This window comes from Hippocampus bargibanti, linkage group LG13, assembly GCF_051943395.1.
Source record: "Hippocampus bargibanti isolate YZ-2025 linkage group LG13, ASM5194339v1, whole genome shotgun sequence".
Lineage (NCBI taxonomy): Eukaryota > Metazoa > Chordata > Actinopteri > Syngnathiformes > Syngnathidae > Hippocampus > Hippocampus bargibanti.
The window spans coordinates 13,435,008-13,460,227 of NC_142746.1; the positions used below are offsets into that span (position 1 = coordinate 13,435,008).

Here is a 25,220-nt window from a genome sequence, read left to right on the forward strand (position 1 = left end):
CACGCTTCTTCACCTCTTTTCCACACTCTCCATTGCTCTGAACAGTTGACCCCAAGTACTTAAAATCCTCCACCTTCTTTATCTCTTCTCCCCGGAGCATCACTCTTGCACTTGGATCCCTCTCATTCACACACATATGTTCCGTCTTGCTGCGACTGATCTTCATTCCTCTCCTTTCGAGGGCATATCTCCACCTCTCTAGTTTCTCCGCCACCTGTTCCCTGTTCTCGCTACAGATCACAATGTCATCTGCAAACATCATGGTCCAAGGAGATTCTTGTCTAACATCGTCTGTCAGCCTGTCCATCACCATAGCAAATAGGAAAGGGCTCAGAGCTGAACCCTGGCGGACTCCCACCTTCACCTTGAATTCCTCTGTCACACCGACGGCACACCTCACAACTGTCTTCCACCCATGATACATGTCTTGCACCGCTCTGACATACTTTTCGGTCACTCCAGACTTCCTCCTGCAATACCACAGCTCTTCTCTGGGCACTCTGTCATATGTTTACATAACTTAACTAACAAATGTTAAAACATGAAAAATGCCTACCATGTACCTTAACAATAAATGACATTACCATTGAAATGGAACCCTGGAGTGAAATATACTGAAACACTCAAAGGACAACCGACGCCTCCGGACAAGTTGTGTCCATAATTTGTAAAATCACTTCAAATTACTTCTACTGAGCGTATTTTACAAAGATTGCTATCGTTTACGTTTGAAGACTCGCGCTGAATATTCAGGAAGTCTTGTTTTTGAGTTGCTGACGATACCTACCGTGGCGTCACGGTAGTATCGTCACTGACCGAGAAAGCGATACACAATGCATTTTGGGTACTTTTTTTGGTATGAAAACTTCGTGTTGATCCGTGTTGATGGCGAAATTAGGAGGAAAACACAAATAATGTGATGGTGAATCGTTGTGTGTTGCACTAAGACTACTATTTGATACTAGCTGACACAAATTCCCAGCAGACAAATCAGCCCATTTCCAACGGAGCTTGGGCGCCGTCTTGTGCATTTTCTGGGACGCTTAATTGCAGTCCAGACGCCTGGAAATGACACAGAAAGACTTCTTTAATCAATTTCAAACATTTATGCTTTCCTCTTCATAACTATTTGAATCATATTCATAACTGGATGAGTAACAAGAAAGCATCTTCTCCGAATCTGAAGCCATTGTTTTGATTCTCGAGCAAGGCAAGATGTGTTGGCGTGACGTCATGAACAAGGGGGCGGGACCTTCTGAAACTGAAACTTTTTAAGGTCATTTTGAAGTAGTTTTGGGACACCTTAAGTCATTTTTATTGGTGTTTTTCATTTGACTAAAAATATCAGCCAGCGTGTTTTGGGTATTTTAGATGTTATAAAACGTATTTCTGATGTCAGTTAGGAAACAAAAAAATGCTATCGGTTGTCATTTAAGAGCCACAACATTAGTACTATAAATCCAACATGCCAGTGTCATTGGTTCACACTCATTATTAGTGGCGCACCGTCAAGGCCTGCAAAGCCTTCTCTGTCGGCCTAAAAATACCTGAATCCTGGATTGATGATCATTATATTTTGTCCATGAATTCTTATTAAAGAATTCCAAATTGTCTTTCAGCTTCCTTTCATTACTTTTCCACTGTTGCGCTGCTTCCAGACGTATGTTTTTGTCTTCAAGCATTTAACCAATCACATTTCAGCCATCGTTTGTTACCAGGGTCAGAAATCCAGCTGGGCGCCTTCACAATCGGTTCTGCAGGCCCTGGAGCATAAAATAAGTGTTGATGAAACTGTTGCCTTAACCAATTAGATTTTGAGTTGGCAACCCAAGGCCTGCTGGAAGGTGCTGGAAACGTTTTCGCAAATTATGATTGGCTAGTCATATGATTGGCAGGTCACTAGCCAATCATAGCATCACTAGCCGCTAGTCATTAGAGCATACTGATTTAATAGCAAGGAGGAGAAGAAACTGATTTGGTTGGAGATTTACTGTTAAAGCCAATTTCAAGACAATCTTTTCAAGAAAAAATGGACATAATTAAGAAAGGTCAGTCAGTTATTTCCTAGCTAATGGTACCTACTAGTGGATTATAGTAAATCACACCACACTTTTTTTTAGTATGGATTGATTCAGACGTAGCACTACTGAAGGCCTAGCAATGAAATCCATGGCCCGCCACTGCTCATTATCAATCAAAAGAAAGCTTACTTGGCTGCCTGCGGTAATACGTTCTAAAAGCTCCATTGTATTTTACAAAAAGATGGAATCTGGCAAACATGACACAAAGCGTTAGTTTGAGAAAATGTCATGCTCTGAGTCTTGATTGAACATTCTAACATGACCTTCATCATCTGCTGACTGCATTATTACAAGTGCAGGTGTGAACACTCACGGGCGTTCAAATAACAATTTGATTAGCTTCTTTTGTTGGCACCGTTGAATCCAACAACTGAGATGTGAAAGGAAAAACATTTGTGCTAAACGATAAAAAAAAACACCACATTTGGTGATGCTGAACTTGACATAGCCATCACAGCCGCTGTCGTCTGAGGCGCTTATCTGACATGTCATTGCTCTGACCTCGGGGGAGGTGCACAGATGAAAGAAATGAAAAACAACATTGAAGCTTTCATTGTCTGCCCTGTATACGCCTCATGTAAGCTGATGGGACTTGCACGATTATAGCTCCTCACCTGAAATAATGACTGGGATGTAATTTGCATCGTGAGGAAGCTCGGAAGATGATCAATGAGGTGCCAGTGAAGGAGATGGAAGCAGCATACGCAAGTGAAAAAGATGGTAAACAACTGGAGAGACGTGATGAGAGACTTGTTTTCCATTTTGGCGTGCTGTGCTTCAGTGAAGGCATGAAAACATAACAGGCTATGACGATATAATGAGAGGACAAATTGTCTTGTCAATTTTAGTTTGCTTGAAATTCGAATTGAAATGGAAGAAAATACCATGACACGGAAAAAAAATCCATTGCATCCTCTACCTCCAAAAAAAGTTAGAATTATCCATTTTTTGTCATAATGAATTCACACTTTGTACCCCATCTATATTGTGGTTTATCGTATTTCTTGTTTTTAAGTAATTTTACAGGATGCTGATTCCAGCTCAATTGACCCAAATGAGTTAATCTTTTTATGAACAAAAAATCCTAAATTTTAGCGACACAGCACCAGCGGTTTGGAAACAAACGGGCATATAAATCTAATTTTATTTCCTTGTTTCATTTGAAACATTCTACATTAAATTCATTGTATTATACGTGAAAGGTGAATTCAACAGGGATTTTAAACTATTTTTCAACGAGAGAAAGAGGAAGAGAGGGAGATAGGACAAGAAAGAGAGAGAGAGCTCTGCCTTTGACTACATGCTTGGGGACCATCAGGTCATTTGGTCCACAAGGTGAAATCCCAGGTCAAAAGACCTAAACGTATTTCACATCACTTGTATCTGAATAATGTACGTGCAGCCTTGTTTGAAGAAAGTTTGAGAATCTTTTGTTTTTGTTTTAATCCAAAGAAGTAACACCTGGGACCTAAAATGGAAAATCAGCAAATTCAGTTTATTTCAATTGCAATTATTCTGCAGCACTGCTTTGTGCTGTTGTTTCAACGTGTGCAGCATTCTTCAACCGGAGAAGTGAAATTTGCATGAAAACCAGTCCATGCTTTTTTTTGTGGCAAAATGTTGCCGCAGTGCTCTCACTGTTTAGTCTATCCCAGCACCAACAACACAAAATGTCAAAGCTCATCATTACTGCAAAAATAAAGAATGAGCTCAGGGGGGGATGGCGGGTGGGGGGGTTGTTGTGGTAGGAGGCTTTCATACTAAATGCGTTTGAGAGAGCAGACGCTCTGCGGTAGTGAACATTTCCCTAAAACAAATGTGCAGCTCAATCTAAACACCGTTACCTTCTGTTACCTGGCCGAGATCCCACCTTGCTGTCACAGCAAACTAAATGAAAATCCTCAGAAAACCATCAGGGAATCTGACTCTGCTCTCAAAGCGGCCTTTTATACATTCAAGTGACTTCAAAACCTTTTTGTAGACTCTCCCATATTTTGCAGCCATATAAAAAGACACCAACATACTATGTGTGATCAAATTAAAATGGAAAACTGGGCAGACTATTTTTAGTAAATAAGAAACAATCACGATACACTAACAATATTAAAATGGAAAACGTATGGTACATAATGCAATTTATTTGCTGCTAATAAAAAAACTGTAGAGGTGGGAGACTGGAGTCGCTGATTTTATGACTCGCGACGTGCTTGGCAAACACTTTGACTTGACTTTGACTTGACCTTCATGGAAGCCATTGCTTGAAGAGTCAATTGGTGGGCATTTGAAAACTTTTTTTTCTTAAACTGTATAGTTTGCGTTTTGCCTTTGAAAGAAAAGCTTTTTTTGTGCATTGTACAACCGGTAATCCACCCACAAGGAGCATCTGAGAGGGCTCTGCTCCAGTCTGACCGACCATTTTGAAAGCACTGTGAGGCAAATGTGCTAAGCAATCGACAACCATGCCACCTGCTTGAAGAGTTCAAAAAAGTGATTGTCTTGGTGTTTGTGTACAGTAAGCCTCTAAGATAAAATATTATTTTTTTTCTTGTTCTGCTAATTCCCCTCAATCCACTGTGTGCCTCTATGGATCCCGCAGTGACAATGTGTCATCACACATCTGACATCTTGCCTGATACGCCTGATTGAGGGGCAGCCTCGAGAGCCAGAGACAATCAACTCGTCCTTGAGATCTGGATGGAAAGAAAACGACCTCCCTCGCTCACTATCTAATCTCACTATTTTGAAACAATCATTAATTCTCTTTTTTGGATATAATTGCTGTTTATTGGAGGAAACGCATTGGAACAGTATCACCAAAGATCGAGCCATTGTTGATTGTTAAAACGCGGCCGGTCATGCATTACCAGCCAGTAACCAAAATCACAGCATGCATCATGTGAAAAAAACTCTCCTGCTTTCTCAGCCAATTTAAACACATCAGCAAGATGTATCATCATTCCGCCACGTAACTTCTTCACATGAATATTTCACACCATTTCTGTCAAGCCGGCCTTAAAAAAACAAAAACATCAAACTACACCGAGCGGGATATTGCGTGACTTAAAAGACAGAAGTGGTATTTTAATTAAACACGAAAATCCTTCTTATAGATGAATGATAAAGTAAAACTAGTGACTAAATTTGCATTAAAATTCAAAACATCATTAAAACCATGTGTTTGGGTACAAGTGTAATCCGATGAAATGTTCAGGCATAAAACATTACCGATTTTCGAAATTCAACTCCTGACTCATTTGGTTGCGAACAGAATATTGAGCCAACGAACAATTCTGATTTGTATCAGTAAATTAAAGTTTCGTCCTTGTTGAATTTTGGTTAGGTTAGAGTAGAAAGTCCTAATTTATCACAACCCTGTTATCCGAAAAGCAAAAACACAACAACTTCCTAAAGCACCACTGTACACTAAACTGAAGACACACTAAAAAAAACAATGCCAAATGTAAATATTTATTGCTTTTTCTTTGTTGGTGCAAACACACATTCAAAAGGACATCAGGAATGATGAGCACATGAAACAAAATGGTAATAAAAATAAGGCTCTCACTGCTTTTTAGAATTTTACTGAACCCATTCACTGCCAGACACGCAAAAATGTGTCCACTCCAGTGCCAGGATTTTTGTCATTGTCAATTGAATTCCAGGAACCACAGAATATTCAGTTTTAGGACTACATAAACATTCAATGCAGCATAAGAAACCTTAGACTCTCTTCTTTCATCAGAAAAAAAGTTATTTCCCAAATCATATGGGTCTGGAGTTATATGATCTTGAAATGAGGGTGGATGTCCAAAATAGAATGCTGTACATATTACATACTGTATATAGTAGTTTACCGTATATATCGTTTTAACAGCTGAAGCTGCGGAGAATTCATGTGTGCCATGATACTCTACAGTCCACAATTTGAATACATAGCTGAGCTGAGCGGGTGACTGTCAGTCAAACTCGGTCCTTACCATCTCATCCAAACACTAGCCCCCAAAATGTTTCTGTTTCTGTGTTTCTGAGGGCTGTGTGATAGAAAATAAACAGATAAACAGAGTGGCTCTTTGTGTGGACTGAAGGATAAAGAAATGTGATGACAGCTGAGAAGTCTTTAAGCACCTTAGACTCAAGTATTTCTGCAAAACAAGACAAATACATAGTGAGCAGAACGATCCTTTCAGAAAATACTGTGTGTCATCATTTGCATTCTCACCACCAGAAAACTGTGGTGACAAGCACGTTGTGAAGTCATTTTGCAAACGGACGCATGCATAAAAAATGGCATACAGTACATATACTGTAGACTGAGAGACCGCATTGACACTTATTAGGAAGTAAAAATTGACAGCACATTCATGTAGGAAAAATAATGCAGAAGGTTGCTAAAATGTTTAAAAAATGGAATGTGAAAAACTAAATACAAACTTCAAAAGAAGACAAAAATGTACCTCCATTCTTTTTGGGTCACTTGCTGTTTGTGTGTTTATCACAGTGCTCGAGGGACTCAGCAAACACATAAGTTACAATTGTAAAGTTGAGAAACATCTGATGTATTGACCACAGATATATTGAACAAAATATGTAGTCATTCCTTTTTTCTTCCAAGGCGAAGTCAACCTGAAACATTTATTTACGTTGATATGTTAGATGCATCCCTCCCTTACTCCTCCAGTCTAATCACAGCATTCTGATTAATATTGTGTTTGTGGAGTATGGATTACTGCCCAGTGTTTTTCAAACCCTGTAATGCAATGACTCTTTACAGCCAAACATGGCAATGGCAGTACTGCTCCATAACAATAACAGTGGGGCAGTGATAAGTGTCGCTAATGCTAATCCCTTATTATGGCAAAACCACCGGCGGCCGTGAATGTGAAACGTCGACTCCCCAAAGCAAAATAAGAATGAACTGCAGCCATCAGAAGTTGAGTATGTTCAAATAGAAGAACAAGTAATGAAACCGGTTGAGATATTTTCTGTATTGAGTGAAAAAGGTCTGCTCTGCAAAACATAAATTTAAAGTTGTAAGCAAAATTTCCGATGGAAAAACGTGGATAAGATGGAAGCGAGACAACCCAAAGTGACACGTTCATCAGAAAAGTCATTTAAATGACCCTGAGCAAATTAAAGTTCTTTTTGACTATATTTTACTTGCCATTAAAATGAATGCACCAAATATTGTTATCGGCTGATTTTGACATCCCACTGAGTGCTCAGGTGTTTTCTGTAGAGGTTTAGCAACTGTCTAGTCATTTTCAGGGCCAAAATAGCCGCTGCCCCCAGTTTACTCAAATTCCAAAAATCCGATTGTCATGTTTAAATGTGTTACTGTCAAGAAATTATTTAAATTGACTTCACCATTAAATCCAGATCAACAGTTTATCTACAGTGGGTTCATTTCAATTTAAACATGACATAACAAATACATGGTCTATCTACAACCCTTTACGGGGAGTTGTGGAAGTCAGCCTGTCGATTATTAATAGACATTTCAATACAGAATCGAAGTACATTGAACTGTATGAATACATGTATACTCTTCCTGTAAAATATGCATACATACCACGCTGCTGTCTTGACCATGGATGATCCTTGAACCTCCTTTCTTGCAGTAGTTTCTGCAGTCTACATTGTCCTAAAAGTAAACAAATACAACATGGTGAACTCATTGCGGGTTGCGGGGCTACATAACATTTGACACAAATATTGTTAAAATTATGATTAATTGATTCAGCTTCATCCAATTAAATCACAGCTCTGCAAAGATGCTTGAATTGAGGTTAGTCTTAATGTAAACCTGTTGTCTACCATTGGGCCATCAGAGTTCTTTGCAATCCACACAGTTTAAAACTAAATGAGCTGTTATGTGGAAATAACACATTTCAAACTTGCACATGCATCTTTAAAAGCTTGTTCAACCATTTTGTGAATGAAAATAAACAGAAAACTTTACAGTCATTTATTGGTATCTGATTTAACCAGCAATGAGATATAATCTAAACCAAATAATTTGTTTATTGCCTTTCTTTTTAAATGAGGGTAACCACAACGTCACACAATTGTATGCATGCGAGGAGGTTAGTTTTATGGGTTTGTTTTATAGCTTTGATGGAAATGCATCCACTCAACTTTTTATGACGTATGTCTTGACCCTGACGGTGCTTTCATACCTAAAACAAAGCAAATACATTATATTGTACATCAAACATAATAACTTGGTAAATCTTGGTATCCATGCATGTGAGAAATCGCCCCATTCTATCACTGTGAAAAAAGTAAACCAATTGAAAGTAAAAGCCTGGAATTGAAAGAATGATAGCTTCGAACTGAATTTGTGTGACATTTAGAACATTAATTTTAGTGCAGTTTAATGTCGTTTGGAACAATTTAGCCATTATAAGCATCTAATTAGAGGAAGTTTTAAATCAGCAGGAATGTTTATTCTGGGCAGGTTTACTTTTTTGTTAGTGGATGTTAGATTTGGAGACTAGATCAGTATTTAATTACCTGTTTAGAGTTTATCTGGACAGCACCGATGAGGTTTAAAAGATGCATCGCACGATCTCAAATTCAATGACAGAAAAAAACATTAGAGACATTGAAGAGTCGTCAGATCAACGCTGCAATTTTTCACTCAGAAATTCCAAGAAGTATTAGTTGTGGTCTGAAGTCATAGTTTGATTTAATTGTTACGATCAGACAATATAAGGGGTCATCTTACCTCTTTAACAGCATATGATTCTCAATGTCAATCAGTCTGTTTATTGGCGGGAAACTTCACAAGATGGATTACGAGGGGAACAAAACAAATTCTTACATAAGGAAGTTATAAGTGGCACGGGTGTTTATGCATCAATTTAAATGATCAGTCAAAGTTCTTCGTGGGCTCCTAAATCAGTGAATAGGTGTCAATTATGAAAATATTTAATTACAAATGAAACTGAAAAAAATACAAAAAATACATAATAAAAATAAACACACATACACAACAACTACTGTATTCAGAGAGTCTTACACATGGTGCAGGGCTTTATGTTTGTTTTATTAAATAGTTTCTGTACAAAGAGATTGGACACACAGAATAAAAGCACTAATTAGAAAGTACATACTGTACATTGCCTGATTGCTTTCCACCACAGAAAAAAGCTTGTGAATGAAAAAAGAGTGATTAGAACTAATTAGTCCTTTTTAACACGAAATCATCATGTGGAGGCAAATGGGTGGGGGGTTCTTCAAAATGGGGTTTTATTCCTTGCCTTCCTTGTTCCTTCCTATTTTTTTGTTGTTGTCGAACATGCAATTACTTCCAAACAATACCGTGATCCTTTACAAAATTGCAAACTAAAAGTGGTGTACAAAAGTCATTTCCGATTAATTTGTCAAGAGGCGCAAGGGTACATTTTGATCATTTGAAATTGTTAGCGAGTCACAAACTTGCACACGGTATTTGGGATGAGAGACCTAACATTTATAGAATAGCACATTAAATAGTTATTAAAAGTGTCATTTTTGATTTTTTACATTTGTATAGATAACTTTCCCTCCTGATTATGATGCAAGTTGATGTGGTTTAGAGCAGGGGATTTCCAAAGTGTCAATTTAGTCACAAATTATGAAACACTCAGTCGGTTCTGACAAACAGAATTTATAATGGCACATTGCGCAGAGTTCGACTTAATACAAGTCGAACAATTTTGGACAATAATAATTGCACCTGATCTCTTTCACACACACTGATTTTCCACCATTTAATTGATGCAGTGATCTGCTCTCCCCAGACTCACTCGAGGAACTCAATTCATATATTGCTCAAATATTTTTGTCTTCATTTTTCTCAAGCTAGTGTAGCTCACTTTGAAAAGCCACCGCTTCTAGGGCTTATCTAAATGCAATGGACAAAAAAATGGATTTGACATTAATACGTTGACATAAATTGCAGGTCACTTGTGGAGCACCTTCAAAATCGACTGTAGGGATGTTTTCTGTATCCCCATCTTGTTAACTGCGGAACTGGCGCTTTGAGACTGGGATGGGAAATGGTCCACTCCTCCTCTGGAAAACCAGTCAAAGCATCGAAGTCAGTGTGAACAGGTATTGCATTCGTTCACAGTGACTGAATCACAGTGAATCTCAAAAGATATTCTCCACAAAATTAACTTCACAAGGACTTTGGCCTCTGTTGGAGCAATGATGTGCTTTGACAGTCAGTAGCTCCATCCTCCCTTAAAGTCGCATTACAAAAAGGCGGCCACCTCTCCTGCATGGCACATTGAGCAGGCTTCCAAATAGGAAAATGTTTATGGAGCAGAAAATCAGATCAGTACCCTCTTGGTTTTGGTCATCATCATCAATACTGCAGTACGAATTTGGTTGCAGCAAAAAGCTTGCCAGGCCATGGCAAGACTTTGACGGTGCGACCCACCTGTGACAAACAGGTCAGTAGGTGTTTTTTTGTTGGAAAAGATTTGTGGTTAGATGTATTTTTCATATGGAATGGGCTGTTCAGGGCCCACATTCAGGAGGCAAAGCACTCACAATGTGCATCCGTCATTTTCCGGTGGTCTTTTTGGGGGAATGGGGGGGGGGTGCACACTGGCTGCAGTTGGAGCCGCGAGTGTATCAGCGGTGGCTTGCAAACATTTCCAATACATTTATTGTTGACAATAACTGGATCATCAGATCAAAACTAATTAATCACAATGCAATAAAATTCCAAAAGCAATTGATGCTGAAGGCAATTTGATATATTTATTAGGGACAAATTAGCACACTATGCAAACTCCCTTTAATGCAACACTTTTAAATGCTTATTAACGGATGTTTTGTGTTCAGGCATGAGGTTCCATGAGGTAGGCTGTGCATGTCTGCATTGTGCCTTGGAATGAACAAACAGGCTCTGCAATTTCAATGCAATTTCATGTGACCAGGCTTCACCAGTTAAAAAAAGTATTATCCCATCATCACTTACCATAGTTGTTATAGGCATCATCATTTGTTCCTTGCCCATATTCATAATATTCCGAGATGCTGAATGATAGAGACGTCAAAATTATCAAGTAGTCACAATATATATGTTCATTCAATGCACATCGTTAAGATCACACAACTATTACTCCTTTTAAAAATATATGCTGGATAAAAACAATAAAATAAGACAAATACGGAATGATTCTGTACGTAAACGTCACCTCTTCGACTGATTGCTGTAGTTATCCTCATAAGCATCATAGCCGTCATCGTCATATTCGCCCCCATAGCCATCGTCGTAGCCCTGCACGGGAAAGACAGTGTCAGCAAAATGGTTGACTCATCCACTCATATATTTGCACTCTCACCAACAACACTCCATGCCCGTAACCATAGGCGATGCTCAAAATGTGGGAGGAAACGGGAAAAACAGACGGACGCCCTGTCACAATTATTGATTTAGCTTTGCAAGAGAACATGTTTCTCAATTGGAGCTAAATTAACAACTTCTGAGCCTTCAATTTCAATGAAGAGCGGATAAGCAGCTCGAAAGAGAGGAAGCACAAACACCCACTGAAAACTCTGTAAATACCAAACAAAGATGTCAGTTCAATTTTCTGCAGAAAATAAACAATACACACATTCTCTGACAGGGTCGCTGTCATTTCTTTTTTGAAGGACAAGCCCCTTCTGTGGTTGTTAAATACATACATATGTCTTTTTTTTCTATCCACACAAAGAATGTATTTTTTTCTTTTTAACCTGTAAGCAAAGTGTCTTTTTAAAGCTTTCAGATGAATTGAATTCATTATGAGGACTAACTATTTATAACTAGAGAGCTTGGCGGACAAAAGTGAGAGCATTTCTCTTCAATGGATTTCACATGCATATTTTGAAATGTGGAAGGAGGCTGGAGCCATTGCAGTGCTCCATGCAAGAAGGCCGAAGTTGAGAATCTAACCAAGAACCCTGTAACTGCGAGGCAGACGTAAAGCAGCACAATTACAATGCTTTCAACCCTCCCCGTGAAGATTGATGTCAAATTGTACTTTCGAGGTTCCGCTCTTTCCAAGACAATGCCTTTAAAAACACAACCGGGAGCAATGGTGTGCCTTTGTGTCCTTTAATTAATGAAGCATGGTTCTTTGAGTTTGACGATCATCCGTTCCAATAATAAATAAATAAACAAAATAATAACACGAGGCCTTTTATCCAAGCAGGTAGGAATAAATTAAATGTTAACACAAAGGTGGAGGGTTCTTATTGGGCATAATTAGAAAAGCCAGGAGCTGAAGGCCTGTAGCCATGCACTTCATTATCAGTTGACAACCTGCATTTCCCCCGACAGTGACGGATCTTCACGCCGGGCTGCCTCTCAATGTGACACCGCAAAGCAGGATGGGAAGGAAAATGAGATTTGCGTCACTTTTTTTGTCTCTGTGAATTGTAGCTCTTCACGCTTTCCACCTTTGAAAATGCACCTTTTGTTCAGGTATATTCTCATTATTTATTCATACGGTTTGCTCAAATCAAACCTTTATTATCACCTCAAAAATGTGATAAGCTGAATCAATTTTCCACATGACTCTCCCCACTCCATTATTGTCACTTGGGAGAAAGAGGTTAAAAATTGGGGAGAAAAAAATCAGACAAAATTTGAACTAAGTTTTTTTTGTCATCTGTGGTTTACATTCTGTCTCAGTTTTGTTTTCGCTGAAATGATATTGTGTCCGAAGAGTGAGTCATCCATATTTTTGTGAAACAGAAAAAGTATCCACATTGACTTCTTAACAGAGCAGCAGATTAGCTTGTTGTCCTCAGAAGTGGCCTGAAAAAATTCTCCCCTCATGCTCCAAATCGCCTTTTAGAGAAAAGCTAAACTGGGGAGGATTTTTCTCCTCATTTGCAAAAGGCTGTCTTTTGTCACTTCCACAGACGATGGGAGTTACTCACCCCTACCCCCCTACCCTCCCAAAGCTCTGTGTTTAATCACATTAGCTGTTTTTGTCAACCCTGTTATGCTTGCAGGGCTCAGGTTTTGCAAAAGCAAGCATTGCATTTCAAATTTGACCAACACTTTCCACATTCGCCACATTATAGGTGTGGTATCGAAGTATAATTATAACTACATAAACACAAGCTTCCTTCAAAGCACCATTTTTTTCAACTCTAAAGTACTCTGTGTTTTTGAACTATTCACCTTTCACTACTCTTTACAGCAGGGGTCGGGAACCTATGGCTCGCGAGCCATATATGGCTCTTTTGATGATTGCATATGGCTCTCTGATAAAACTAAATACATATTCTCGCTTTTTCGCCGTTTATTTCCTGTTGGGGCTGCAGGTAGCGGAAAGCACAATTTTGATTGGATGACACTGACCTAGGTTGGCGGAAAGCGCAATTTTGATTGGATGAGACTGGCTGTCATGTTGAAACAGGTAAACGCCCCTTTAAAGGACAACCGACATCACTGTTTTGTTTCCTAACTGACATCAGAAAAACGTTTTATAGCATCTAAAATACCCAAAACACGCAGTATGATATTTTTATTCAAATGCAAAACACCAATAAAAATGACTTAGTGTCCAAAATCTGCACAAAAAAAAAAAAAACCCCGAAGTGGCCAGTTTCAGAAGGTCCCGCCCCCTTGTTCATGGTGTCACCCCAAGACGTCTTGCCTTGCTGGAGAATCAAAACAATGGCTTCAGATTCGGAGAATATGCTTTCTTGTTACTCATCCAGTTATGAATATGATTCAAATAGTTCTGAAGAGGAAAGTATCCATGTTTGCAATCGATTAAAAAATTTATTCCGTGCCATTTTGAGGCAATATGGGGGGAAGTGTTGCACAAAAAAAGAGGCAGAAAATGGCGACCTGTGGAAACGGGCTGATTCATTCCTTACACGGAGCTTTGTCACACTCTTCTGCCTCTTTTTGGTGCAACACGAAATTTTCAGACCAAACAACTACAGCAAAATGCATTGGCGTGATGGAAGGACTGCTACAATGTGTCCTTTTTTCGGTCAGGGGCGTTCCTTCAGTGACGTAGGGTGAGGACTCGTCACCAACTCAAAAACAAGACTTCCGGAATATTCAGCGCAAGTCTTAAAACGTAAAATATAGCTATATGCGGTGGAATCTTTGTAAAATATGCTCAGTAGAAGTCATTTGAAGCCATTTTACAAATTATGGACACAACTTGTCCGGAGACGTCGGTTGTCCTTTAAATGAGCGCGACGAGTAAAAAAAAAAGACGAGTAGCTCCAGCTTGAATGCACTGGAGGATTCTAATTTGCCATGAAACAATAACATCGATGAAACAGTTGAATGTCAGTGATATTTTAACAAGCCCCATGTTAACGTTAGCATCAATATAGTTCTGCGAGAAGTATATAGCAGATAGCAAGTGTGGAAGCTAATGAGCCGTGTGCAGGCTAGCTAGCAGTAACTTCGCCTATGGACCCGGCAAGTTGACTTTCATTCCGATCGTTTGGCTGGATTTTTACCAATCATGAGGAACGGTAAACTATTCATGTTTTCGGTGAGTACTATCACGGTTATTTTAAATAATACATTCTGACATTTTGTTGAAAGGTGGCCACGCGTGCATGTGTGCGTGCGTGTGTGCGTGTGTGTGTGTGTGTGTGTGTGTGTGTGTGCGCCTCTCACTGAAAAACATTTCTAAATATTTTACTTTTATGGCTCTCTTAGTGTCAGTCCCAAGCCCAGATAAAACAGAGGGTTCTGTCAGGAAGGGCATCCGATGTAAAAGCTTGGCCAAAACAAACATGCGGATCAAACCTCTGAAGATGGAGGACACTGATTTGCTGTGGCGACCCCTTGAAGGGAAAAGCCGAAAGGAAAAAAAGAAGATGGCTCTCTTAGTCATAAAGGTTCACGACCCCTGCTTTAGAGTAAATGTCTCTGCTGAATAAATAAATAAAAGGTTTCAAAGTTTCTTTATCACACAGGTCTTTGGTTTGATATTTTTTTCAAGACCTTGGTACAAGGGCCATCTGCAGAATGTGCTGTTGTGTATGTCTTTGGATCTGACTTTTCTTTTTCTTTCATGCTGTTCTGCCACACTCAATATGACGAACACATTAAAAGTAAAGAACACCAAATTATATCCTGCACTGTTATAGCACACTGTGATAGACGGGATAAAAACCTTAATAATATATCAGAACAGTGAGAATATCCAATTGCTGAAAAAGCAGATATGTTATCTGTGGAAAACAGTCCTATTTTGACCTGATAGGAGATCTGCATTGGGAGCACTTTCATTTCATATCAAAAATGGGTTTTACATCTTAGTGCAGATGATTTATCTACAAAAGTACAAAATGTCAGCTCACATCAAACTGTTGAATATTGAGCTTGAATACCAACAGCACATAACGCAAATGCTTTGATTGCCCCTCAATATTTTTGAGCGTTCCCATGACACTTTTTAAGCTTTAACCTGCCGTAAAGATAGTTGCTACTGTGTCAGTGCCCTTGATTCAGACATAAAGCCAGTGTAGAACCGCCACCCCCACTGCGCTCATTGCATTAATGCCCTACAATCCTGATTCTGTTCTTTGAAGAGCGAGAATGATGCTCTGTGCCATTTAACTATATGGCGGCGCGATGGGGTTCATTAATCCCATTGAGTCTCCCAAGATGTTTTGTGCGATAATCACACTCACGCTACACAAAGTGGAAAATAACAAATCACATGATCAGTTATTAGTTCGGCCCTGTGGTCGACTGTTAAGCGCGTCCTCACATTGCACAAGACATGGGTTCTGCACCTGGGCTTTTTGTGCCCCAATGATCCCAGGAACAAAGTTGTTTGGGGCTTTAAACCCCTGGCAGGGTCACCCATAGCAAACAGCGCCTAGGTGTGCCACCACACAAAGCACAGTTTAAAAAAAAACATTATGAACAATGAAAACTTTGCAATTAGTTTTTTTTCCCAGCCAAAGCGCAGTACACAGCCGACCATCTGTGGAACCAGGACTGGTGGTCGACTTAACTCATTCGCTGTCAGACATGCGCAAACATGTGGCCAATCCAGTACCAGGGTTTTTGTCATTGTCACTTGAATTCCAGGACCCACAAAATATTGAATTTTAGGACTACATACACATTCAATACAGCATGAGAAACCATAGATTCTATTTTTCATGAGAGAAAAAGTTAATTCCTAAATTATATGGGTGTGAAGTTATATAGGCTTGAAAGGAGGGCGGCTGTCCAAAATACAATGCAATACTGTACATACATATTGGTTTATATAGCGCTTTAAAAACAACTGAAGCTGGAACAAAGCGCTCACAAAATTCTGACTCCTTGTGGAAAACAAAAACATTGCCAGAGGACATGGCCAGCACTTTATCGGCACTCAAGCATGAAAAAAACAAAACCCGAACAAATTCGGGAATGGGGCTCTACGTCATAATTTCAATTTCCGAATACATTTGTGAATGGCAGTGAATGAGTTAATGCCAAGTGCCTGGCGCCTGGGCCTGCACATGGGATGTCATCTCTATGGCAGAAAAAGAGCCCCAGCTTCTTTGTGAGGCAGAATGGTTTTGACTAGAAACAATTTAATTCGCTTCCACACACAGCTTGGGCTCTGCACTGATCCCAGTTCTCTCGAAAAGTGTTGGACACTCTTCCACTCTCGCGTTGCCCACTGTGAGAGGGGCAGAGCAGGTGTGGGTGTACTTTATGAATGACCCATGACACGCTGAGGAGACAATGTTTGCCGGCTGGCTTGCAAATGCCTCAGGATCCCTCAAGATCAGCTGGATAAAGTGAATGGTGAGAGGGAAGTTTGGGATTCACTGCTAAAGCTCCTGCTCCCGTGACCCGACCTCAGATAAGCGGAAGACAAGGATGGCGATGATGATAATGATGACATTTCTGACCACTAATCATAAATTTGAATTTTTTGGATTTGGATTTAGATTTGCCTTTATTAGTCTCGCAGTGGAGAAATTTCATTTCACAGCAGCAAAGTGATGAAAGGAATGAAAGTAGAAAAACTAAATACATGTGCCGCTGGAAAGGCAGGCACTCGCGGCACCGTCTTGAAGTCAAGAGAACAAAAAAAATGTTGTCTCTTGATTCATTTTGTGAAATGGAAATGAATCACAGAGCCCATGTTGATTGTGAGTGTCATGCACACAATTACTGTAGAATACTGTTAATCATAGGCTCATTAGGTGTTTTTGTTCTAATTAAGTCCTTGTTTTCGTCTGCCAAAACAACCGAAACACATTAGGAATAACCCACGCAGATATCAAAGTGAAATTATGATTGGAGCTACAGTGTGTATGAATGAACTGAATAACAAGGCAACTCAAGAATAACAATAAAAATATTGCATGATCATCTTTATTCTTGATTTCCAGCCAGTTGCAGCAAACAACCACTCACTCCAAATTTGGACGATTAAGAGTGTTCAATTAACCAAAGAAAATTGTAATCTTGGAATGCCTCAGAGTACCCAGAGAAAACAATAATTCATCCAATAAAATCTAACTTTTAAAGAAAACGGCATAAAAATAGTACCATACATAAATATGTAAGAGGGAGGAACAAATAATTACCATATTCATAACTTAGTTTCACTGCTCAAAATTTCCACTTCAATCAAATGAATTAAATAATTTATGAGCTTTCCGACTTGTCCAATTAAATATTTCCCAAGCTCCTTCGCTGAAATTGTAATGGAAATATAGTGGAAAATGTCTCCTCCTTTTGAAATCCTATTCACATCTGGTGTTTTTGTCGTAAACATCTGGCAGATGCAGTAGTGCCAGAAAGGTTATTCCAAGGTGAAATTTGTGGTAGAAAGACATGGGAAACGAATATTGAATTCACAAATTATTAAGAGGCATAGAAACATGATAACGACTAGATTCTTTGTACTTTTGGTGAAGTTTTAAATCAATAACACCCTCAATAGGTCCCATGGACATGGTCTCAATTTTAGGAGACAGCTTGACACTATGACAGCATACATAAGTCATCGGCCTCTTGAGAAAGTGACACAATATCCACACAAGGTGCGTCTTTGCAGAGTCAGATCAGCCCAAGCTGAGCAACTGTTGATTTTTTTTCACTCAAAATAGGATGTTTGGTTTGGTGTAAAGATAAGCATTAGATCAACCCCAAACTCAGTCAATGGTAGAGAAAAAAATACACAACCCTTAAACAAAATAGTAAAAGAAAAATCTTGCAGCCTTTATAATACGCTCAAAGGAAACTGTGGAATGTAGCAGAAAAAACAACACTCTGCAAAGTAAAATATGAAAGAAGAAACTGTTCAGGACAAACTCATCTTCTTCCTGTAATCTCCTAGTCTCTCTGCTCCCAACCTCGTTTCTAACCTCCAATTCCAAAGAGAAGAAACCTTGCGGCTTTTCACTTTGCAGAAATACGCAGGCTCCAGATCAGAACTCAATTTGCTTTGGTAATGAGATTGTGCTTGTGCATCTCCTTGTACAGACAGCCCAATCTTCACATGCCAGCACACCAAGGGGCTCTGCTTCGCCAGGGAGCGTCAAATGGACTCCATTGACGAAAGGGTAACCCTTTTTATGTTTGGGTGGAACTTGGAAATCACAATGAAATCTAAAACGACCATGACAAAATCCCAAAATCTAAAATCAATCTCACTTTGGAGTTGAAGCGTTTTTAATATGAATCTTTGGAGTGAGCTGCCGCCTGTGCACATCATTTGAGAAAGATGTTCATGTTATGAGCTGCGGCAGATTGAACTACCTCTTTATCACAGGAAATGCATTCAAAAACCCAAGTGAAAACCTACAATTTAAAAAGACTATCTGAACAAATTACTGTTCATAGTTCTTTTTTGCCTCCCAAAACCCTTTTAACCCATTTCAAATAAAAGAACACTTCATTGATTGAAACACTCAGAGCGAACGGGATGAATTTTGATATAGGAGGTGAATGAACAGGATTATATCAAAGTCCTAAATGTTTTCCAAACGTTCGCTAGACACCCGCCCAAGTGAAAATTTAGATAACTCCAATGCCTTTAAAGGACAACCGACGTCTCCGGACAAGTTGTGTCCATAATTTGTAAAATGGCTTCAAATGACTTCTACTGAGCGTATTAAACAAAGATTCTTGTTTTTGAGACAAAGAAGTCTTGTTTTTGAGTTGGTGACGAGTCCGTACGTGACGTCACTGAAGGAACGCCCCTGACCGAAAAAAAGGACACATTGGAGCAGTCCTTCCAACACGTCAATGCTTGTTTTGTCTGAAAACCTCGTGTTGCACCAGAAAGAGCCAAAAGAGGGCATCCAAGCTCCATGTCAGGAATTTATCAGCCTGTGGAAACGGCCTGATTAATTCCTCACAGGAGGTCGGTGGCCATTTTCTGCCTTTTGGGTGAGACATTTCCCCCCAATGTTGACTCAAAATGGCACGGAATAAATTCTTTAATCGATTGCAAACATGTATGCTTTCCTCCTCAGAACTATTTGAATCATATTCATAACTGGATGTGTAACAAGAAAGCATATTCTCTGAATCTGAAGCCATTGTTTTGATTCTCCAGCAATGCAAGACATCTTGGCGTGACGTCACGAACTGGGGGCGGGACTTTCTGAAAATGCCCAATTCGCAGCTCAATTTTTTGCAGATTTTGGACACTTTAAGTCATTAGACTGCGTGTTTTGGGTATTTTAGATGTTATACAACGTTTTTCTGATGTCACAGAAAGAAGCAGCCAGTGGATCGGAATGAAGAGGAAGGACCCTTGTTGGGCTCATAGATCAGCAACCTAAGACACCCCCCCCCCCCCCCAACCAGCTTCTCAACATCTGATTGGGCATGGGACACAAGCGCGGGCGTGATCAATCTGTCACTGGCCACCATCGATGCGGGTGTCTCGTGTTGAAAGGCCGAAACACCCAATGATTCTTTGGAGCACAACTGACGATGTGTCCCAAATTCACACCCTTCCCATCCCTGAGGCACACGGCTCTCAACATTCAAGTTCTCGATTTGCTCCAATTTTCCAAATCACAGAATCCATTGATGCTCCAATTTGCCCTACCTCTTGATGCAACATAAGACTCATCACATTGACGGCAGATTAAAGCAAGTCTGATTTACCGTTCAACAGCAATTACTACAAGCTCTACTTTTTACTTTAAGCAAAGAGGATTATACTCACATAGTCGTCGTATGAGTCATGCGTGGCGGCTAACAGTGGAGGGTGGTACCCTCCAATTGCCGCTACCGCTGCTCCCCTGGCCCTCGGGGTTTGAGCTTCCCTCGTTAAAACAGATGCGCCAAGCTTGCCGTGCATCGTGGCAGCCGTCCCCCGAGGTGTTACTGTGCTCCTTCCTATGTTCCTGCGGGGCCTGCACAAAGCATTAAAGCAAGTAGAAGAACTTGCCGGTGATTTGTCTTGGGAATCTACAAAGCAAGTTGAGTGAACAGTCTGTAAATTGCTGCGAAATCCGTGAAATCAGTTTTATTGCTGCTCGTGTCCAGACAGGTCCTGTCGGTGGTTGTCTCATAGCCGAGTCGGCCTGGGTGAAACCTGAAATTCATCATAACCTGCACCTTGTGTGTCCATTTGTATTGACAGACTCATGTTTTGATGTGAATGTGAAACGATTGATGGGCAATTGAAAAAAAACGTTTGTATTGTATGTGCATGTCATTAATTTATAGCTACTTTATGTTAATTAACAAAATATATATTGTGTGAAGGTACAAGTGTATGTTAACTCATTCACTGCCAGACAATGTGCAAACCTTTGTTCACTCAAATTGCAGGACCCTAAGAATATTGAGTTTTAGGAACATAAACATTCAATGCAGCATAAGAAACCTTAGACTCTCTTCTTTCATAAAAAAAACAGTTAATTCCTAAATTTTATCGGTATGGATTAATATGAGGTCCAAGTGGGGGCGGCTGTACAAAAGACAAATGCTGCCCTCTCGTGGGAAGGAAAAATATCGCTAGAGGTCTGACCAGCGCTTTATTGGCACTCTCGCAAGAAAAAACAGAACCCCAACAAATTCGGGAATGGCGTTTCATGTCATATTTTCAATTTTTGAATACATTCGGGAATGACAGTGAATGAGTTAATATTGCTATTGTGTGGGAGTGGATTAACATTATGTATTCAGATGAATGACAATTAAGACATAAAAGGCGGAAAACTTTAACCATGAAGATTTGATTTGAATTAGTGTGCTTGGTGATAGTTATGGCACAAGAGTAAATGTCAAATTTTTGGTCACCCAGGGGGAGGAGTTTTGGAATGACGGTTCGCTGAATTTTGACATTTTCAGCAAAGAAAGGAACGCAGACAATTTCCTTTGAAACATTAATTCAGGAACTATTGAGGCAAACTTCACAAAACATGCATCATTGGAAAGATTATTCAACGGGGATCTGAAGTGATGCAGAGTCAAAATTGATGCATGTTAGTAATTTGTCCTTGAAATAGAACTTGGAAAAAATACAAATATGAAGCATAGCAGTCTCCATTTTTAAAGAGAAGAAGTTAGAAATATTTTGAAACAAGCTCTTGCGTCAAAGACAAGCCCTGGGAAGATGTTGCCATTTACAAGTGCGTAAACAATAACGTCACTCCGTATTGACTTCAAGGCAGCAAATGCTCAGACTGGATGCAGCCAGCCGGCCAAGTAAGCTGCGATGGCCTCAGAGTGATGAGCAGCTCTTGCCACATTAAGATGCTTTATATTGACACATAGGCAAGCTCACACACGAAACAGGCTTGCTGCCCGAATTGGTTATGAAGGAAACACAAAGGGACTGTTGAATTGTCCGCCTCCTGAGTCTCCCACAGAGACTCGAAGCGGTTGATTTTTTTAAAATCAAATATTTAAAACAATCTCGATGTCTGACGGGCGTAGCGAGTTACCGTTCGTGCGATGATTTCATAACATTTGGCAGGTTTCCATTGCACCGCATAAACGCTGACTCATTTACAGTTTCTCGTTTTTATGCGTTTGTTCGATAAGTAGAACCATTTACTTTGAGCCATTCAAACACATGTTTACATTACGGGCGGATAAACGAACAGATGCTCCCATCATGTAAATTGTTATGTAGGGTACAATATTTTATTCTGAATTAAAGTTTGGAAAATTAGATGGGTTAAAAAATGTATCAGTCCAGCATTTGGACAGCAGAATAGTTGCAAGTCCGGATTGGACATAGCCCAGTAGTCTATTAACTTTTATTCCCTGCCATTCACAAATGTATTCAGGAATTGAAAATATGACAAAAAGAGCGCCATTTCTGAATTTGTTTACCTTTTTTTATGGTTGGGTGCCGATGAAGCGCTGGCCATGGCCTCTAGCAAAGCTTTTTCCTTCCCACAAGGGGGCAGGATTTCCATTTTTTCCATGTTAGCGCTTTGTTCCAGCTTCAGCTGTCATTAAAACGCTATATAAACCAATATGTATGTATTGCATTGTATTTTGGACAGCCACCACTCCAGAACTCCAGACCCATATAATTAAGCAATTAACTATTTCTTTCTGATGAAAGAAGAGAGTTTAAGGTTGATAACTCTGTATTTAATGTACGTATATGCAGTCTTAAAACTCAATATTCTGTGGGTCCTGGAATTGAAGTGACAATGACAAAAACCCTGGCACTGGAGTAGACACATTTTTGAATGTCTGGCAGTGAATGGGTTAACCATGAACTTACATTGGAACATGATGCAGGTGGGCTGCTATTGCTATTTTTTTTCTTCTGGTATATCCTCCTCTCAGTAACGGCCTATTGTGAGCCAGAAATACAGCATCTCGAAGGGGTATTGGCGGTGCATATTTTTCACGGAGATTTACACTAATTGCTTATCAGTGTGCTATAAGCAGTAAATCTGAGTCAGGAAGTGCTGCTGGTGGTGCTGACTTTTTTTTGTTTGTTGTTGTTATGAGCATTCCGTGATCATGTTGGAATAAACACGTCTGTATGTGCTGCCAAGATTTTACAGACCGTGCCGGTTTACATAGACCGCCATCTGTGATACTGTGGAAAATTTCCTCCAATTAATAAATAAATAATAAAAGGTGGCAAAAAGGCAGACATTCCATACAAGTAAACATGGGCGTGGCTGAGCTAATTATGTGCTTGGTTTGATTTACATTTTATGTTTTTTTTACTGATTCGGGTTAGTTGATGTTTATTGTCCTCTTAAAATATTTGATGTTCTCTAATGAGACCGTAGATGGGTATTTTGTTGGCAATGAGCACTGGGTTGCACACAGCTCATGCTAACTGCAGGTTTGGGGTATTATGAAATAAATGTGTTATGAAATAAACCTTGAGGTGGTTTGCAGAAATTTTAGGAGGACTTCAATTTGAGTTACAGTTGATAACCCTTTGAAGCCTTTATATTTTTCTCAATTTTGTTTTTTGATTCTTCCAGAGTGCCTCATTCCCTTGTTTTACATTATTTGGAATCAAAAACTTTTTTGAGAGCACTCTTGTCTCGCCTCACTTTTTCCCTCCCTTTGTATCCTTCTAAATCTTCGATACAAACGATGCACCAAAACAGTTAGGAATTCATACTGGCCAGGCTTCCACACTCTTTTATTCTAATACAGTACTGTACAGTGTACACATTTACTGCAAGCAGACAATGTACATGCAAACAACCAAATATGTGAGCTTGCTGACTATTTCACCTTCCTGACTGTACAACCTACACCTAGTAAACTTGTTTTGGTATGTGTAATGCACGAGTTACCTGTTGGATACTGTTGTGGCTGCCCGAATGCTCCTTCCTTGTGCATTTCTGACTCTGCTGGATTCATCCGAACCATTTAATAACGAAAGCTCTCGTAGTTGCTCCTGTCTGATCTCGTCATTGTAGTCCTGTGGAAGCAAAACAGCATGCCTCACACATTAAAAAGTAAATGTGCAATTGCGCTTGGAGTCCCGCAGACATTCTGAACGGAAGCAGCTGTCATCAAATTGACATCATCTTGATGGGTGTTTTCACTGGAATGAAGAAAAAAAGTAATCTGATCTGGTTCTGATCTGATTCTGATCTGATCTGATCTATTGTGCATTTCCCTTCCCCTCAATCGTTGATCACAGACCATCTTCCTATTTATGTTGGGGGGAAAAAATATAATTGAAGGTTTCAACTTTTTATGTGTATGTTTTTTATGGCTGAACACCAATTTAATCAATCTATTGCCAAACGTTATAATAATTACACAGGGAAGATGTTAGAAAAATGAATGGCCCTGTAATTTCTGACAAGAAACACCATGTCAAGTCAAAATAACGGCCCCTTCTCGTCTTAAATGTGTTACTAGTAATAAAGAAGTGGCAGCAAAAGGTTTTTTATTGTTGTCACATGCTTTCACACTTAACTAGAAAAGTAAAAACCCTCCAAGCGTAAATAGAAGCGCATTGTTGAAATACATGTAATATAAGCATAAATAAAAAGATTGAAAATGTTCTATTTCACATTTTCATGGTTGAGATTAAAGCAACAGCTAGTAGACTGCTCACATTGTTGTTGCTGATAAGTAGAGTTTGGAAAGCCTTTAGTGTACAGAGAAAGTTTGACTAATGCACAAGATATATATCATAAAAAATCAGTTGGAACAGTTGGGATTGGCTCCAGCGCCCTCCGTGACACTAGTGAAGAAAAAGCCGTTCGGAAGATGAATGAATGAATGAATGGCAGACAATGGCTTCGACGATATGTGCATGCCTGTTGCAAGGTTCACGTATATTATGACCTAAATCTACATGGAGGGGATTGAGAGCAAGTTTTTGTTTTTCCACAGATTGGTGCAATTTGCCGCAGTCAAAAAATGTGCTTTTTGCGCTGTTGTGGGTGTGAACACAACAAACTTGATTCATCATGAATGTAAACAGCTCCTTTTATTCCCTTTAAAATTGGAGCGAGAGGCCTTGACCACGAGAATAACCTGATTTGCTCACAATCAGGCAGAAGATGGGAACATGCAGAGTATATTTATGAGGAACTGCAGGCGGTCTTCCTTGGACAGATGATGGAACGTTGGCCAGGGAGATCGCGTGGGCACTTTGCCTTCCTCCTCTATCGTTCAGCTCTGTGGGTGATGCAGTGGCTGTACATAATTTTTATTTGCAGTTGTGG

General features: G+C 39.6%; 1 protein-coding gene and 1 long non-coding RNA gene across 7 annotated transcripts in view; one reads left to right on the top strand and one right to left on the bottom strand.

Annotated features, from left to right (window-relative positions):
• LOC148889421 (uncharacterized) overlaps positions 1-20,251 on the top strand; it is a 27,212-nt gene extending 6,961 nt beyond the window's left edge. The window contains exons 2-3 of the long non-coding RNA XR_016116868.1: positions 18,559-18,638; positions 19,798-20,251. This is a non-coding gene — a long non-coding RNA (uncharacterized LOC148889421). The remainder of the gene's footprint in view (positions 1-18,558; positions 18,639-19,797) is intronic.
• The window catches only part of khdrbs2 (KH domain containing, RNA binding, signal transduction associated 2), a 45,276-nt gene continuing 21,095 nt past the window's right edge, over positions 1,040-25,220 (bottom strand). Inside the window, exons 5-12 of one of the 6 annotated variants that reach the window (XR_016116866.1) lie at positions 23,829-23,956; positions 20,258-20,447; positions 11,276-11,358; positions 11,056-11,114; positions 10,043-10,139; positions 8,217-8,257; positions 7,651-7,722; positions 1,040-6,223 (exon numbers count right to left, since the gene is read on the bottom strand). Coding sequence is in view for 2 of the 6 variants with exons in the window: in XM_089011755.1 (XP_088867881.1) it covers positions 10,045-10,139; positions 11,056-11,114; positions 11,276-11,358; positions 20,258-20,447; positions 23,829-23,956 (555 nt within the window). In the remaining 4 variants the exon portion in view is untranslated. Of the gene's footprint in view, positions 7,723-8,216; positions 8,258-10,042; positions 10,140-11,055; positions 11,115-11,275; positions 11,359-20,257; positions 20,448-23,828; positions 23,957-25,220 lie in introns of all 6 variants that reach the window. The other 5 variants (XR_016116865.1, XR_016116864.1, XR_016116867.1 and 2 more) reach the window with 5 other exon arrangements.